We start from the raw sequence: 13,471 nt of genomic DNA, 5'->3' as shown, positions 1-13,471 counted from the left end.
TCGCAGCAGGTATAAAGGCATTTTGTGACCTTGCAATGTGTTCTGATCGAGTGCATTCGTTAAATTCCTTTCTTTCTCACAGCCCTTAAGATCTCAGTGATGTGATGTGAAAATGAAGACGCCGCGTCTGAGAACGAATGCACTGAGAATCTCACATCTCTTACCTGTCGAAGATATCAGCTTTGCTTCATCAGGGCAAAAGCACGCCGTATTTCCACCGAAATCACCGCATTTTCAGCAGCTCCTTCTTTCTTCTGGTGACCCAAATAGATCCGTGCACATCAGATCCTCCCGCATCCAGGACCTCCGATGCCCTTCCTCGCGTCCATGAGCCGAGCAGCTGATCAAACACCGGTCTGTGGTGTGTGAGATGTTCATTAGGATCCGTCTGTTCTGCTTTAATGAAGGCGCAGACAGAAGCTCCGCATTACGCCTGCATGCGCCCGAGTCACCAGCGCTAGCACGGCGAAGGCTCGGCTCATGAATATTAAGGTCATGCTACACTCGCTCGGAAACCTTCCAATTGGATGGCGCGCTCTGGAATATTAATACGAAACACGCTGACGTTGGTATATCAATTATTTTATTGTGTAATATTTCAATAATGTTTATTTTTTTAACGCTACCTCGTTGTGGCAAAATTTGGCTATTAGATATTCTTTTAAGCTACTACTGTAACTTTTTATATTATTATATAATATTAATTTGATATTATTCACGTTATAAATAGCCTACATCTGTTATGTTTCTTTGGTCTAGTGGGAAAGCGCGCTTCTGGAATTTTAATCAAGCACGCTGACGTTGAATTCTATCCTCCAATGGTGAAGCGCGTTCTCATGAATATTAAGTAGCAAGCCTTCGCAGTAGTAGGGTTGGTAAACTCTCCAGAACACGCCTTTGTGGAGACGAGACGGGAGCGACCTGCGCCGAATTCGGATCGGATCTCAGATGCTCGCAGATGGGTGTGACTGAAGACAGGTCTGAGATCAGTCTGTGTCTAAAGCAACCTGAGCATCCTCATGTGAAACACCAGCACAGCAGACTGGGAACGTCTCCCTCGAGACGTAGAAGACCCCTATATGCTTTATTTGGCTTAAAACAACAGTTTAAAGGAATTTTTGCATTCATGTACATGGAGATCGGGGTTAGTTGTCACACGTTCTGAATCATAAATGCATGTTTTCTCTGGTAATAGTTTTAAACAGTTCAAAACTCTAGAATTATAATAATTTTCAAATACATTAAGACAAAACTTAATTTGAAACCCTAATTCAATGATTCAACCCCAGATCACAAGATTATATTCTAACAACGTTGTGCTAATGTTCGCATTAAGTTAAGAAAACGTTATTTATGAAAAACATTATCCATGACCCAGTCAGCAACATAGTGTTGGCCCAGATCCGGCACAAATCTGGCCCACGTGAACTCCATGAGGGGCAGATGTGGGCCAGAACTGGGCCAACACTGGTTGCTGTCTGGGTAATGAACGGTTTTAGAACATTATAGACCAGATAACTCTGAATAAATTATCAAATATGTTACTGGAAGAACATTTTAGAGAACCTTGCCAGAGTGTTTCCTCTCAAGACAGGTGCATGTTCACTTCACATCACATTTTAAATGTTGTAAAGTTATTTAAGTTATTGACTGCAGTTTCTTTCATTATTGTTTCATAGTTGCTTCACAGTTTACGTTTATCCAAAAGGTTTATGATAGTAAAAGTAGATTCTGAAGGAAGGATGTGTGAAGTGAGAACATGTGAGAAATGAAGCCAGCCTGGTTTTCAGGTCTTGAATGTTCAGCAGCTGTTTATTGCAAGTGTTTCTTCTCAATCACACACAGAATCTGTAGGAGCAGCTCTTGAGTCTGGTTTATTTGCTCTTGTTCTTGAGGAGATGCTCATGTGTGAGGGAATCTGCCTGCTGGCCGGTTCTGCTCTTCATCTGCAGGAAAACCGTCCTGTCCCGAAGGGGCTCCGCGATGCTCTGGTTCCAGCGGGGTTCTGAGACGCCCAGCAGCTCTCTGACCTGAGCTGAGATCAGCTGAGAAACAGCAGAGAGACACTGATGTCTGCACTTACTGAAGATCATCTGACTTTATCTTGAGCACATCTCAAACGTTGCTATGGGGCTCCTGATGTGATGTGGTTGGTTGCTATGCGTTTCTTAATGTTTTTTGGGTGGTTGCTAGGGCGTTGCTACGGGGCTCCTGATGTGATGTGGGTGGTCACTATGCATTTCTTAATGTTTTTTGGGTGGTTGCTAGGGCGTTGCTACGGGGCTCCTGATGTGATGTGGGTGGTCACTATGCATTTCTTAATGTTTTTTGGTTGGTTGCTAGGGCGTTGCTATGGGGCTCCTGATGTGATGTGGGTGGTTGCTATGCTTTTCTTAATGTTTTTTGGGTGGCTGCTAGGATGTTGCTACCGTGCATGTTTCCTAATGTCTTGCAAAGGCAAAAGGCTGTAAGTTAGTTTTTGGTCAAAAATGAGTTATTGATATTTTTGGGACATTCAAGACCTCCTTTATCATGTGGAGTCAATTTCGTTGTTTTTTTTCCAGAAAATAATGGGTCGTCTTAACAGTAAGATCGAAACGCCCAGCAGAAACCAAGGCAGAACACCGTATATCTCCAGTTCTGTTCTGTGTGGTTGCTATGGTGTTGCTATGTGTTTTTAATGGGTTCTGGGTGGTTGCTAGGGCATTGCTATGCATTTTACGTAATGTATTTTGGGTGGTTACTAGGGTGTTCTGTGTGGTTGCTATGGCGTTACTATGTGTTTTGGGTGGTTGCTATGTATTTTTTACTGTGTTCTGTTTGGTTGCTATGGCGTTGCTATGTGTTTTTAATGTTTTCTGGGTGGTTGCTACCCAGACAGCAAGCAGTTTCGGCTCAGATCCGGCCCACATCTGGCCTGCATGGATTTCATGCGGGCCAGATGTGGGCTGGTTCTGGGCCGAAACTGCTTGCTGTCTGGGTAGGGTGTTTTAATGTGTTTTGGGTGGTTTCTAGGGCATTGCTATGTATTTTGGGTGGTTGCTAGGGCGTTGCTGTGCATTTCTTAATGTTTTTTGGGTGGTTACTAGGGTGTTCTGTTTGGTTGCTATGGCGTTGCTATGTGTTTTTTATGTGTTCTGGGTGGTTGCTAGGGTGTTGCTATGCATTTTGTAATGTATTTTGGGTGGTTACTAGGGTGTTTTGTGTGGTTGCTTTGGCGTTGCTATGTGTTTTTAATGTTTTGGGTGGTTGCTAGGGTGTTTTAATGTGTTTTGGGTGGTTTCTAGGGCATTGCTTTGTTGGTTTTTTATGTGTTTTGGGTGGTTTATATGGTGTTGCTATGTGTTTTGGGTGGTTGCTAGGGTGTTGCTGTGCATTTCTTAATGTTTTTTGGGTGGTCACTAGGGTGCTTTGCGTGGCTGCCAGGGCGTTGCTATGTGGTTGATAAATTGAATTTCCTAGTAATCCATATTGATATATTATCTGTAACTGTGTAGTTAATGCAGTCTGAATCTCAGTATTGTTATTCACGGGAGATTATGTGAGACCAGCTCAATGTTTTGCATGAATCGAGTAGTATCTGTTTGTGTGCTTGTGTACCTTCATATGCTGGAAGTCAGTGATTCCCAGTCGTGGCAGGTTGAAGCAGTTGACATGAATCAGTTTTCTGCCCGTGATATAATTCTGAGTGAAACATGCCTGAGGGACCAAACATGAAACACGAGTCACGACTGAAGCTCTACACGGCTTTCCAAGAGCATCTATACTACATTAAGCATTTTAGCTGACGCCAATATAATGATTTTGATGAAATATAAAGATCATTAGCTGTAATGAGTGCTGTCATTTCACTCAGACGGTCTTATTCTCAGGTGACTGGAACGAAGGCGGATGGAAGGAAAGCATTTTCCTTACATGATGCTAACAAAGCACAACTGGAGAATGATGACAAAGCGTTATGTTGAGTAAAAGCTGTACAGCAGAGCTTCTCAACTGATGGGTCACGACCCAAATATTGGGTCAGGCCTGTTCTGCTGGATCTCGGACAGAATGAGCTTAATGTAAATAACCAGAGAACCCTGCGTGACGGCAAAACAAGCAGATCATCTTCTAGCAGGGAGGAGAACCCCTTCATTAAGTTGTTGATGTCAAAGGTCACGTGTCCAATCAAACTCTACAGTATTTCAGCACGGATTCATCTGTCATCTGTGGAATCTGATCAAATCAGACAGATGAAGCTCGGACAGTTTGTGTGAAGCCCTGATCCTGTTGCTTTTGCATCGTGAATCATTTCTCCTCCTCTAGTGACTGTATTTAAATGATATCTTGAAATAGAATCAGTTGTGGGACTGGCATAAAGTTGGCTTGGCGTTGAACGTTCGATATTCGCAAATCTAGGGACCGTCTCTAAAGTTACATGCGAAACTACTATACACTTCTCTAACGACAATAGCATGCAAGGAGAATGACTAACAGTCATGAAAACAACTGTTAACTGTTCATCCAGATGTCAACTATAATGCACACCTTTTATATTTTTCATAATTATTCAAATAAACTGTAAATCATATGTAAGATATTGCTACTTTTCATTACCAAATGGACGTAAACACTAATTTAAAGCTCAATTGCATTTGAACAGAATGACTCACATTCATAAAACATACTGTTAACTGTTTAGTCAGGTGTCAACTATAATGCACACCTTTTATAGTTTTTCATAATTATTCAAATAAACTGTAAATCATTTGTAAAAATATTGCTAATGTGGCATATTTACATTTAAGCCCATTCGGTAATGAAAAGAAGCAATATTTTACATATGATTTACAGTTTATTTGAATAATTATGAAAACTATAAAAGGTGTGCATTATAGTTGACACCTGGATGAACAGTTAACAGTTGTTTTCATGACTGTTAGAGAAGTGTATAGTAGTTTCGCATGTAACTTTATAGACGGTCCATAGATTTGCGAATATCGAACGTCCAACGTCAAGCCAACTTTATGCCAGGTATAATACTGTGCTGTTTGGTCTTGAAAGGGCTGGTAATGGTTTCACCTTATACTGGGGGAATCCGACAGACTCGATCCAGTGTGCCACATCCTCACAACTCCAGCGCAGGAACGCCATGCTGCTCGAGTTACCATGGAAACCAGTCAACAAGCCACGGACCTCAACGAGTTCAATTCACAACATCACAACCACGAGTTACACACGCAGACAGACAGACAGACAGATGACCTTTATCTTTATTAGAAACTGAGAGGGGGAGAAAGTTAATACAAATGAAAATACAATTATCACACACACACACAAAAAAACAAGCTTCTAAAATGAGCACATCGCTAACTAGTTCAGCCACTAGCTGCCGCCACAACACTTTAGATTAAAGCAGCTGTGCAGAAACTCGACATGCAGAGCTTGAATCCCTTCCCTTGTTCCGCAGCGATGCGATGATGCGTACTTTACAGATCTTTTAAAAAAATATATATTTTTTCACTTGTCAAATATTTTTTCCACTCGTCAAAAATCATGTACACTCATCAAAAAAAAAAAAAAAAAAAAAAAAAAAAAAAATTCAGTTTAAAAAAAAAAAAAAAAAAAAAAAAAAAAAAAATTAATTTTTAACTGTTAGTTGTTTTTTGGTAATTACAGCAGGTAGCTCTGACGCTTGTTTCCAGCTGAAGCTGAGGAACATGAGCCATCAACACGTCAGAAAGTTCAGGATTCATCAAACAGCTTCATGTTTTCTTCAGTAACGTTTTCTCCTCAAATCAAAGTCCGAAACGCTCCTAAAACAGGCTTCATGTGAAACCCGACTCAGAGATGAACCGATTCCTCCGGAGCTTCATGTGAAGCCCCCGTCTCAGAGATGAACCGATTCCTCCGGAGCTTCATGTGAAATGAAACAGAAAACATTGTTTCTGTAAACTGAGAATATGCGTGGTGTTGATTATGTTACTGAGCGAATGTGTTACGGTCTGTAATTACATTTCTTTTTTTCTCCCCAATTAAAATTTTTAATAACATGTACATACTGACTTTCTCTGTCATGAATCATATTGAAGCGCAAGCATATTCCAGGCAGAATCCTGAATAACAGCAAATGCGTAAAGAAGAAAGCTTTCTGCACCATCTAAAGTCACTCCAGACCAAATACAGAAACCATGCTGAATGTCACGAACATCACTACACCACGAAAACCAGCTCAGCACATCCTTCACTCATCAAAAATATGATTTCTTTTTTGTTTTTGTTTTGTTTTTTACTAGAGAAAAAGTCATTACAAGAAAAAAAGCTAAATTTTGAGAAAATTCGAAATAAAAATTTTGAGAATAAACATTCTCAGCATTTTATTTAGACTTTTTTTTCTTGAAATTTAACTAGTTTTAATCTGGAAACATCTTTTTTTCTAAAATTTAATAATTCTCAACATTTTATTTCAACATTATACTTGAAATTTAACAAGTTTAAACTCGTGTTATAATGACTATCATGATATAAAGTCAACTTGTCAAAAATCCAGTCTAAAAAAAAAAAAAATAATATATATATTTATATATATATATATATATATATATATATTATATATATATATATATATATATATATATATATATATAAAGTTATAGCCTAAAAAAAAAAATCTGGTCCAAAACTTTTCCTAAATTTCTCTCTCCTTTTTGCCCCTCATCGTATCATTTTTGATGACAGTAAGAAGTATAAAAACACTAAAAACAACAGAATTTTTTGTTTACTGCTGCGGTTCAGGGTTTCTGCAGGAAGCGCCCACATCTGTAAACCTGACGTCTCATAAAGGGGCATACAGAATCTCATTTTTTGTTTATTGGCATGTCACTTATTATGAGTTATTTTGTTGTTTATTTTCACACAGCAGTGAATACAAATAAAGGTCTTACTGGAAGGTGTTTGAGATGTTACCACTCGCTGTTGGTTTAGTGTTTTTGAGGATGAAATGATGAAATCGAGACACGTGTTTTTCCTAAAAGAGTTTATTTACAAAAGCAGCTGTTAGAGCAGCGCAACCACGTCATCACTGTAGCCGTGGGCCGTCGTCATGGTGACCAGGTCATGGGGCGGAGTCAGATCCACGACCGTGTCCGCCGCACCTGAGCACACAGAACACGCGTGATGATGTCACTGGCGTGGGTCATGTGACAGAGCGTCAGAGAGAGCGTGCGGTCGTACCTTGAGTCGGTAAGATGGCGTGATGCAGATTCACGCTGACCATCGAATCACTGCCGCTGTCCGCCTCCAACAGACTGCTCTGAGTGAGCGCTTCACCTGTCAATCACACACAGACACGCCCACTGAGATCAGTTACACAAACAGCAGAAAGCCTGTTAAATAGTTATATACAATAAAAACATACCAAAAATGTACAAATGAAAGCTAAATATTCTAAACCTGTGTAAACACTGTAAGAGAATATCAGCGTAAGAGTAAACACTGTTCTGTTGGTGAAGTGCGCTGGATGTCACTGAGTGTGTCGTGTAGCAGCAGGATCATGTGACGCGTGTATTATTAATGTCTGAAATGTGATTGTGTTACCCGTGTCTCTGCTGTCAGACGCCAGCGGCTCGTCGCTGTGTCTCTTCTTCATGTGAACATTTCTGCTTCCGCTCTGAGAGAACGTCTTCCCGCAGATAGAGCACACGTGTGGCTTCTCACCTGATCACAAGCACACGATAACAGATCACCTGATCACAAACACACGTTAACAGATCACCTGATCACGAACACACGTTAACAGATCACTGATCACGAGCACACATTAACAGATCACATGATCACGAGCACACGTTACAGATCACATGATCTACGAGCACACGTTAACAGATCACATGATCACAAGCACACGTTACATGATCATGAGCACACGATAACAGATCACATGATTACGAGCACATTAACAGATCACCTGATCAGAAGCACACGTTAACCAGATCACATGATCACGAGCCACATGTTAACAGATCACATGATCACAAGCCACACGTTACATGATAACGAGCACACGTTAACAGATCCACATGATCACAAGCACACGTTAACAGATCACATGATCACGAGCACACGTCACATGATCACATGAAAGTACACGTCCACATGATCACGAGCACACGTTAACAGATCACATGATCACAAGACACACGTTAACATGATCACGAGCACACATTAACAGATCACATGATCACGAGCACACGTTACATGATCACGAGCAAAACATTAACAGAGCACCTGATCACAAGCACACGTTAACAGATCACACGATCACAAGCACACAAGCACACGTTACATGATCACGAGCACACGTTAACAGATCACATGATCACGAGCACACGTTACATGATCACAAGCACACATTAACAGAGCACCTGATCACAAGCACACGTTAACAGATCACATGATCACAAGCACACGTTACATGATCACGAGCACACGTTACATGATCACAAGCACACATTAACAGATCACATGATCACCAGCCACGTTAAACAGAGCACATGATCACAAGCACATGTTACATGATCACGAGCACACGTTACATGATCACAAGCACAACATTAACAGAGAGCACCTGATCACAAGCACGTGTAACAGATCACATGATCACAAGCACATGTTACATGATCACGAGCACACGTTACATGATCACAAGCACACGTTAACAGAGCACCTGATCACAAGCACACAAGCACACGTTAACAGATCACATGATCACGAGCACATGATGCATTATATAATTAAATAAGATAAGCACGAGTCATGTGACATTACCAGAGTGTACGAGCATGTGTTTGCGCAAACTGGAATATTTTTTCTGCGAAAGATCGGCCGCAAACTATCGACATCACACAGGAAGGGCTTTTCACCTGAAAACAAAATTTAAATGATATAATTCAGTATTTAGAATTCATTATTATTAACAATAATCATTTGAGAAATTCTTACTATTAATATCTACTATAATACATATCATTAATAATTATATAATACTAAGCTTACTGGAAAAAAATTATAATATCCAACTTATAATATTATTTAATAATAGTTGGTTTTTACACATTTTTATAATAAAATATTATATGTGAGTGTGTGCGTGAGCGTGTGAGTGTGTAAGTGTATTTGTGTTGTGTGTGAGTGTGTAAGTGTGTGCGAGTGTGTTTGTGTGTGCGAGTGTGTAAGTGTGTTTGTGTGTGTGTGAGTGTGTAAGTGTGTGCGAGTGTGTGTGTTGTGTGCGAGTGTGTAAGTGTGGTTGGTGTGTGTGAGTGTGTAAGTGTGGGTGCGAGTGTGTGTGTGGTGTGGGTTGGAGTGTGTGTGTGTGTGTGAGTGTGTAAGTGTGTTTGTGTGTGTGCGAGTGTGTAAGTGTGTTTGAGAGTGTGTGTGTGAGTGTGTAAGTGTACCAGTGTAACAGTGTGTGTTTGTGTGTGTGCGAGTGTGTAAGTGTGTTTGTGAGTGTGTTTGTGTGTGAGTGTGTGTGTGTGAGTGTGTGTGTGTACCAGTGTGTGTGCGTTTGTGGTTCTTCAGGTTTCCAGCGGTGGTGAATTTCTTGCCGCAGTTCTTCTCGTTGCAGATGAAGGGTTTCTCTCCGTTGTGTGTCCTCATGTGAACCTGCAGCCGCTGCAGCACATAGAAACTCTTCCCACAACCCTCGCAGCGGAACGTACGGTCGTTCCTGAAACACACACACACAACCATTCAATCGTTTGGGGTCCGTAAGAAATTCATGGCTTTTATCCATCGAGGGACGCATTAAGCTGATTTAAAGTGACATTTATAATGTTACACAAGATTTCTATTTAAAACAAATGCTGTTCCTTTGAACTTTTTATTCAGCTGTGAATCCTGAAAAAATAAACTGTTTCCCAGTTTCCACAAACGAGCTCCCACAGAACACAGGCCGGCTCTGATTGTGTGTGAGCTGCTGGGGTCACCTGTGTGTCTTCAGGTGGTATTTCAGGTGAGCTGGATAGGTGAAGGTCCGGTGGCAGTTCTCATACGGGCATCTGTGGATCTTCTCTGACGCCGTGCGTCCGACCCGAGGCAGCGGCTCCTTCTTCGGCCCGTCTGATTGACAGCTGTGGATGTGGTCACCTTGGCAACAGGACAGCGAGACATTAGAGAGCGGCAGGCGTGATGCAGAGATGGTTTGATGAAGATGAGCGTGTCTCACTGTTGCTGCCGGCCCGTGCGTCTCTGGCCAGCTGTGCGAGTGTGTGTGGCGGGCGATCAGGCTGTCGTGAGCCAGCTCCTGGACCCGCAGGTACCACGGCGCGCTGCCATCGCCGCAGTCTCCAGCCGAAACCTCCTCCTGCGCCTCGTCCACATCGTCCTGAACGAACACCAGCGGCTCGGCCCGGCGACGCCAACCAAGGGCAAACACAATCACTGCGTCAGCACAAGCTACGAAATACAAACAGACGTGTAATCAATTCTTATATAATTTAAATATGTTAATATAAATATATACAAATAAATATTTTCAAAATATATACTGTATGTGTGTGTATTTATATATACATCATAAATATACACAGTTTAATCATTTCGAAAACTTTTTTTTGTGGAGGTTTTATTGTGTTTTTTTTAAATTTTAAAAAAGATTTGCATTTGTGATTTATTTAGATGTGTACACATATGTAGTTCATTTAGGAAAATATACAAAAGGTAAATATAAAAAAACCAATAAATAAAATGAACTCAAACTTTTGATGGAAATATAAAATGTTAATTATATTTGTAATTTAAAAGCTTTATTTTTCAGAACTTAATTCAGTTTAGTTTATGAAGCTCCAGTCAAGCAGAAGAGACACAACAGGCAGGAAATCATGTTCATGTGTGCCCTGCTTTTCACCCAAATGTGCTGATATTATTCATGAAAATAAATAAAAAAAATGTAATTTTGCAAAAAATGGAGGCATGTTCACTAGTGGCCTCTGATTGCTGGTGAGGTTCACCTTTGGCCAGATTGAGCAGGACGTAAGACGAGCTGTCGTGGTTCTGGAGGTCCTGCAGGATGGTGGGCGGGGCTTGTGCTGGAGGGGGAGGAGTCTGCAGCTGAACCACCAATGGGCTTCGCTCAGGGCCGACTCTTGACAGCGAAGGGGAGGAGCTGACTCAGAGCGCTCTCTGAAAACACACACAGATCAGATCTATGATCACAGACAGCCTTCACTGGAATACAAACCACTGCAGAGCCATCCACAAGTGCTTACAATATTCATAAATATGGAGAAAAAAAAGATGAAATACACTTACAAAAATGGTTCACTGGAGTCTGCAAAACATCTTCAAAACTACATTAAAATGCAACTCAAGCAGACAAACAAAACCTCTTCTGAGGTGATCAAGAAAGACTGAACTCAAATACACTTCAAAAGCCAAAAAGAAAAAGACTACAATTCTCGGAAAAAAATAAAAAAAATGTATTGTAAAGTAGTTCTTTACAACAATGAGCAGTTCAGTTTAATTTTAAAAATTCAAAAAATAATAAAAAAATATATATTTAAATTTTACAATATAAACACATTTATGGAAAAAAAAAAAAAAAAGGTAAGTGTAAAAAACATGATAATAACTGGTAAAAGTGCACACCTTAAAAAAATATTTTGTATTTGTAAATGATTCAGATTGTGTGCACTTATGAAATACAAAGACAATATACAAAGGGTAAAATAAATATGAAATAAATGTATAAAATATATTATTAATATACTGGCACACAGTCTTCTTGATTAAGATATATCAAGCTTATGCGTTTGTAAAGTACTCCGATGCTAGGACAGATGTCAGGGTAAATGAACATCTGATGAACATGTAAAGGGCTTGGGCTCACCCGGCAGGTCCAGCGGGCCACAGAGGGCGTTCTGTGAGGACGACAGCAGCTGGACGCAGGACGCTTTGGTGTCCGATTCCTCCAGACTCTGGCCCAGCGGGATGGACGCGTTTCTGAACGAACTCAACCAACAGCCGTGGCACACGAAACACAACCGTTCAGCACCCTCCAGCATCACACAGACATCACTGTGTTCATTTACACACGCAGCTCACGAGATTCATTAAGACTTCTTTTCGTAAAGAGCAGGGCATGGTGGGGTTGTCGAAAAGTATATTGTTATAGTTTGTAACTTAGCTATCCTTCAACACTAAACTGTCTGCAAATGTGCGGTTGTCTCTCAAAAGAAACCGCCGTAACGAGTCGTCACAGTTTTGAATCTTCGGCCTGTTACATATATACACATGTCACAAGGTAAACACTTTGCAGAAAAGACCAATCACGGCAGACTTGTCAGCGGACCAATCAGAGCAGTATCAGGCTGACCGAAGGGAGGAGCTTAAACTGTGTCGTAAGCTCCGAAACTGCTTTTCGAAACGAATCGTTTCGGAATTCACTGAAGCAAAGATTCTAATATTTAATATATATTCTAGAAAAGTACAATCTGTTCTGACAACTTAGATCATTTAAAACCTGGTGTAGGTGACTCCCCAACAATATGAGGACACTTGAAAATACCATACGATTCCTGCTCTTTAAATTCTTTCTTTACTTTTAATACAAAGAGTACAAAATTAGCAAACTAATATAAATGTTTTTTATTTCGATATATATTCTGGTTTCATGTGTAATATTAAGTTACAGTATTCTAGGACATTGAGTTGTAATGTTTTGCCTGTTTCTGATTTAGTAACTTTGTAGTTCTTTACGTTTAGGAAACACTCTACATCATCCTGACAGGAGCATCGGGTTTTCGTTAATGTGAAATAACTACAAATTTTTTTTTTTGGTTTTTTTATGTATGCAAAAATAGAAAGCATTTTCACTTGTCACTAACTAGCACGAGTATATTAAAACCTAATTTTTATAATTAAATCATAATAATAAAACTTATTATTACTACATAAAATGTATTCTGTTTTAAACTCATTGTTATTATTTTTATTCGCTGTACTTTGGTTTCGCTTCAGCGGTTCGCCTATTAATAAAAACTGTGATATTAATAACTAATTACTAATAATATATTTAGGTTTTTTAAATTGCATTTTAAATCATTGTTAAAGCTCATTGTGGGGTCTGCTCATACCTTCAGGTTTGGAGTCACGTTCATCAGAAAGAATGGATGCAGCCGAGTGTAACCTGAGAGAGAGCACATGAATATTCAATTGAGATCCACAACACAGCTTAGCGTTATTAATGAGTGTTTACTTGTTCATTAAAGTCAGGCTGACCATGTTCCAACGGTGTCCTCTGGGTCAGAGAGAGAAGCGTTCCTCCATCATCTGTCTGCGCTCCCACGTCACTCACGGGCGGAAATACAGCCGTCCGTGACGTCAACGAACACGCGTTACCAATTAATGGAGCAGGCGTTTCAATATTAATGCGCACGTTGCACAAAACACACCGTAAGTTGAAATAAAAAACCACGAGATCGAAAAATGGGCGCTA

The 13,471-nt window shown here is 40.3% G+C and overlaps 1 protein-coding gene and 1 pseudogene across 1 annotated transcript; both read right to left on the bottom strand.

The window, feature by feature from the left end:
- Positions 1–1,769: 1,769 nt before the first annotated feature.
- Positions 1,770–5,169, bottom strand: LOC122134242 (sterile alpha motif domain-containing protein 15-like). Its single transcript, XM_042755899.1, has 3 exons — positions 5,062–5,169; positions 3,601–3,699; positions 1,770–2,045 (listed from the first exon to the last, which is right to left on the bottom strand). The coding sequence occupies exons 1-3, from the start codon at positions 5,131–5,133 to the stop codon at positions 1,875–1,877; spliced, it is 342 nt and encodes a 113-aa protein (XP_042611833.1). The 5' UTR covers positions 5,134–5,169; the 3' UTR covers positions 1,770–1,874.
- A 1,831-nt stretch (positions 5,170–7,000) lies between these two features.
- LOC122144754 lies at positions 7,001–12,038 on the bottom strand (annotated as a pseudogene).
- Positions 12,039–13,471: the final 1,433 nt, after the last annotated feature.

The sequence above is a fragment of the Cyprinus carpio genome, unplaced genomic scaffold (genome assembly GCF_018340385.1).
Source record: "Cyprinus carpio isolate SPL01 unplaced genomic scaffold, ASM1834038v1 S000006754, whole genome shotgun sequence".
NCBI lineage: Eukaryota > Metazoa > Chordata > Actinopteri > Cypriniformes > Cyprinidae > Cyprinus > Cyprinus carpio.
Note: the sequence above shows the minus strand (reverse complement) of the source record. Positions and strands in the feature narration are given on the sequence as shown.

Coding starts and splice junctions, on each gene's coding strand:
- LOC122134242 (XM_042755899.1), bottom strand. CDS start 5,133: ATGGCGTTCCTGCGCTGGAGTTGTGAGGATGTGGCACACTGGATCGAG. Junction 3,700..5,061: donor TCGGATTCCCCCAGTATAAG/GTGAAACCATTA, acceptor TTGGTCCCTCAG/GCATGTTTCACTCAGAATTA. Junction 2,046..3,600: donor CTGACTTCCAGCATATGAAG/GTACACAAGCAC, acceptor GCTGTTTCTCAG/CTGATCTCAGCTCAGGTCAG.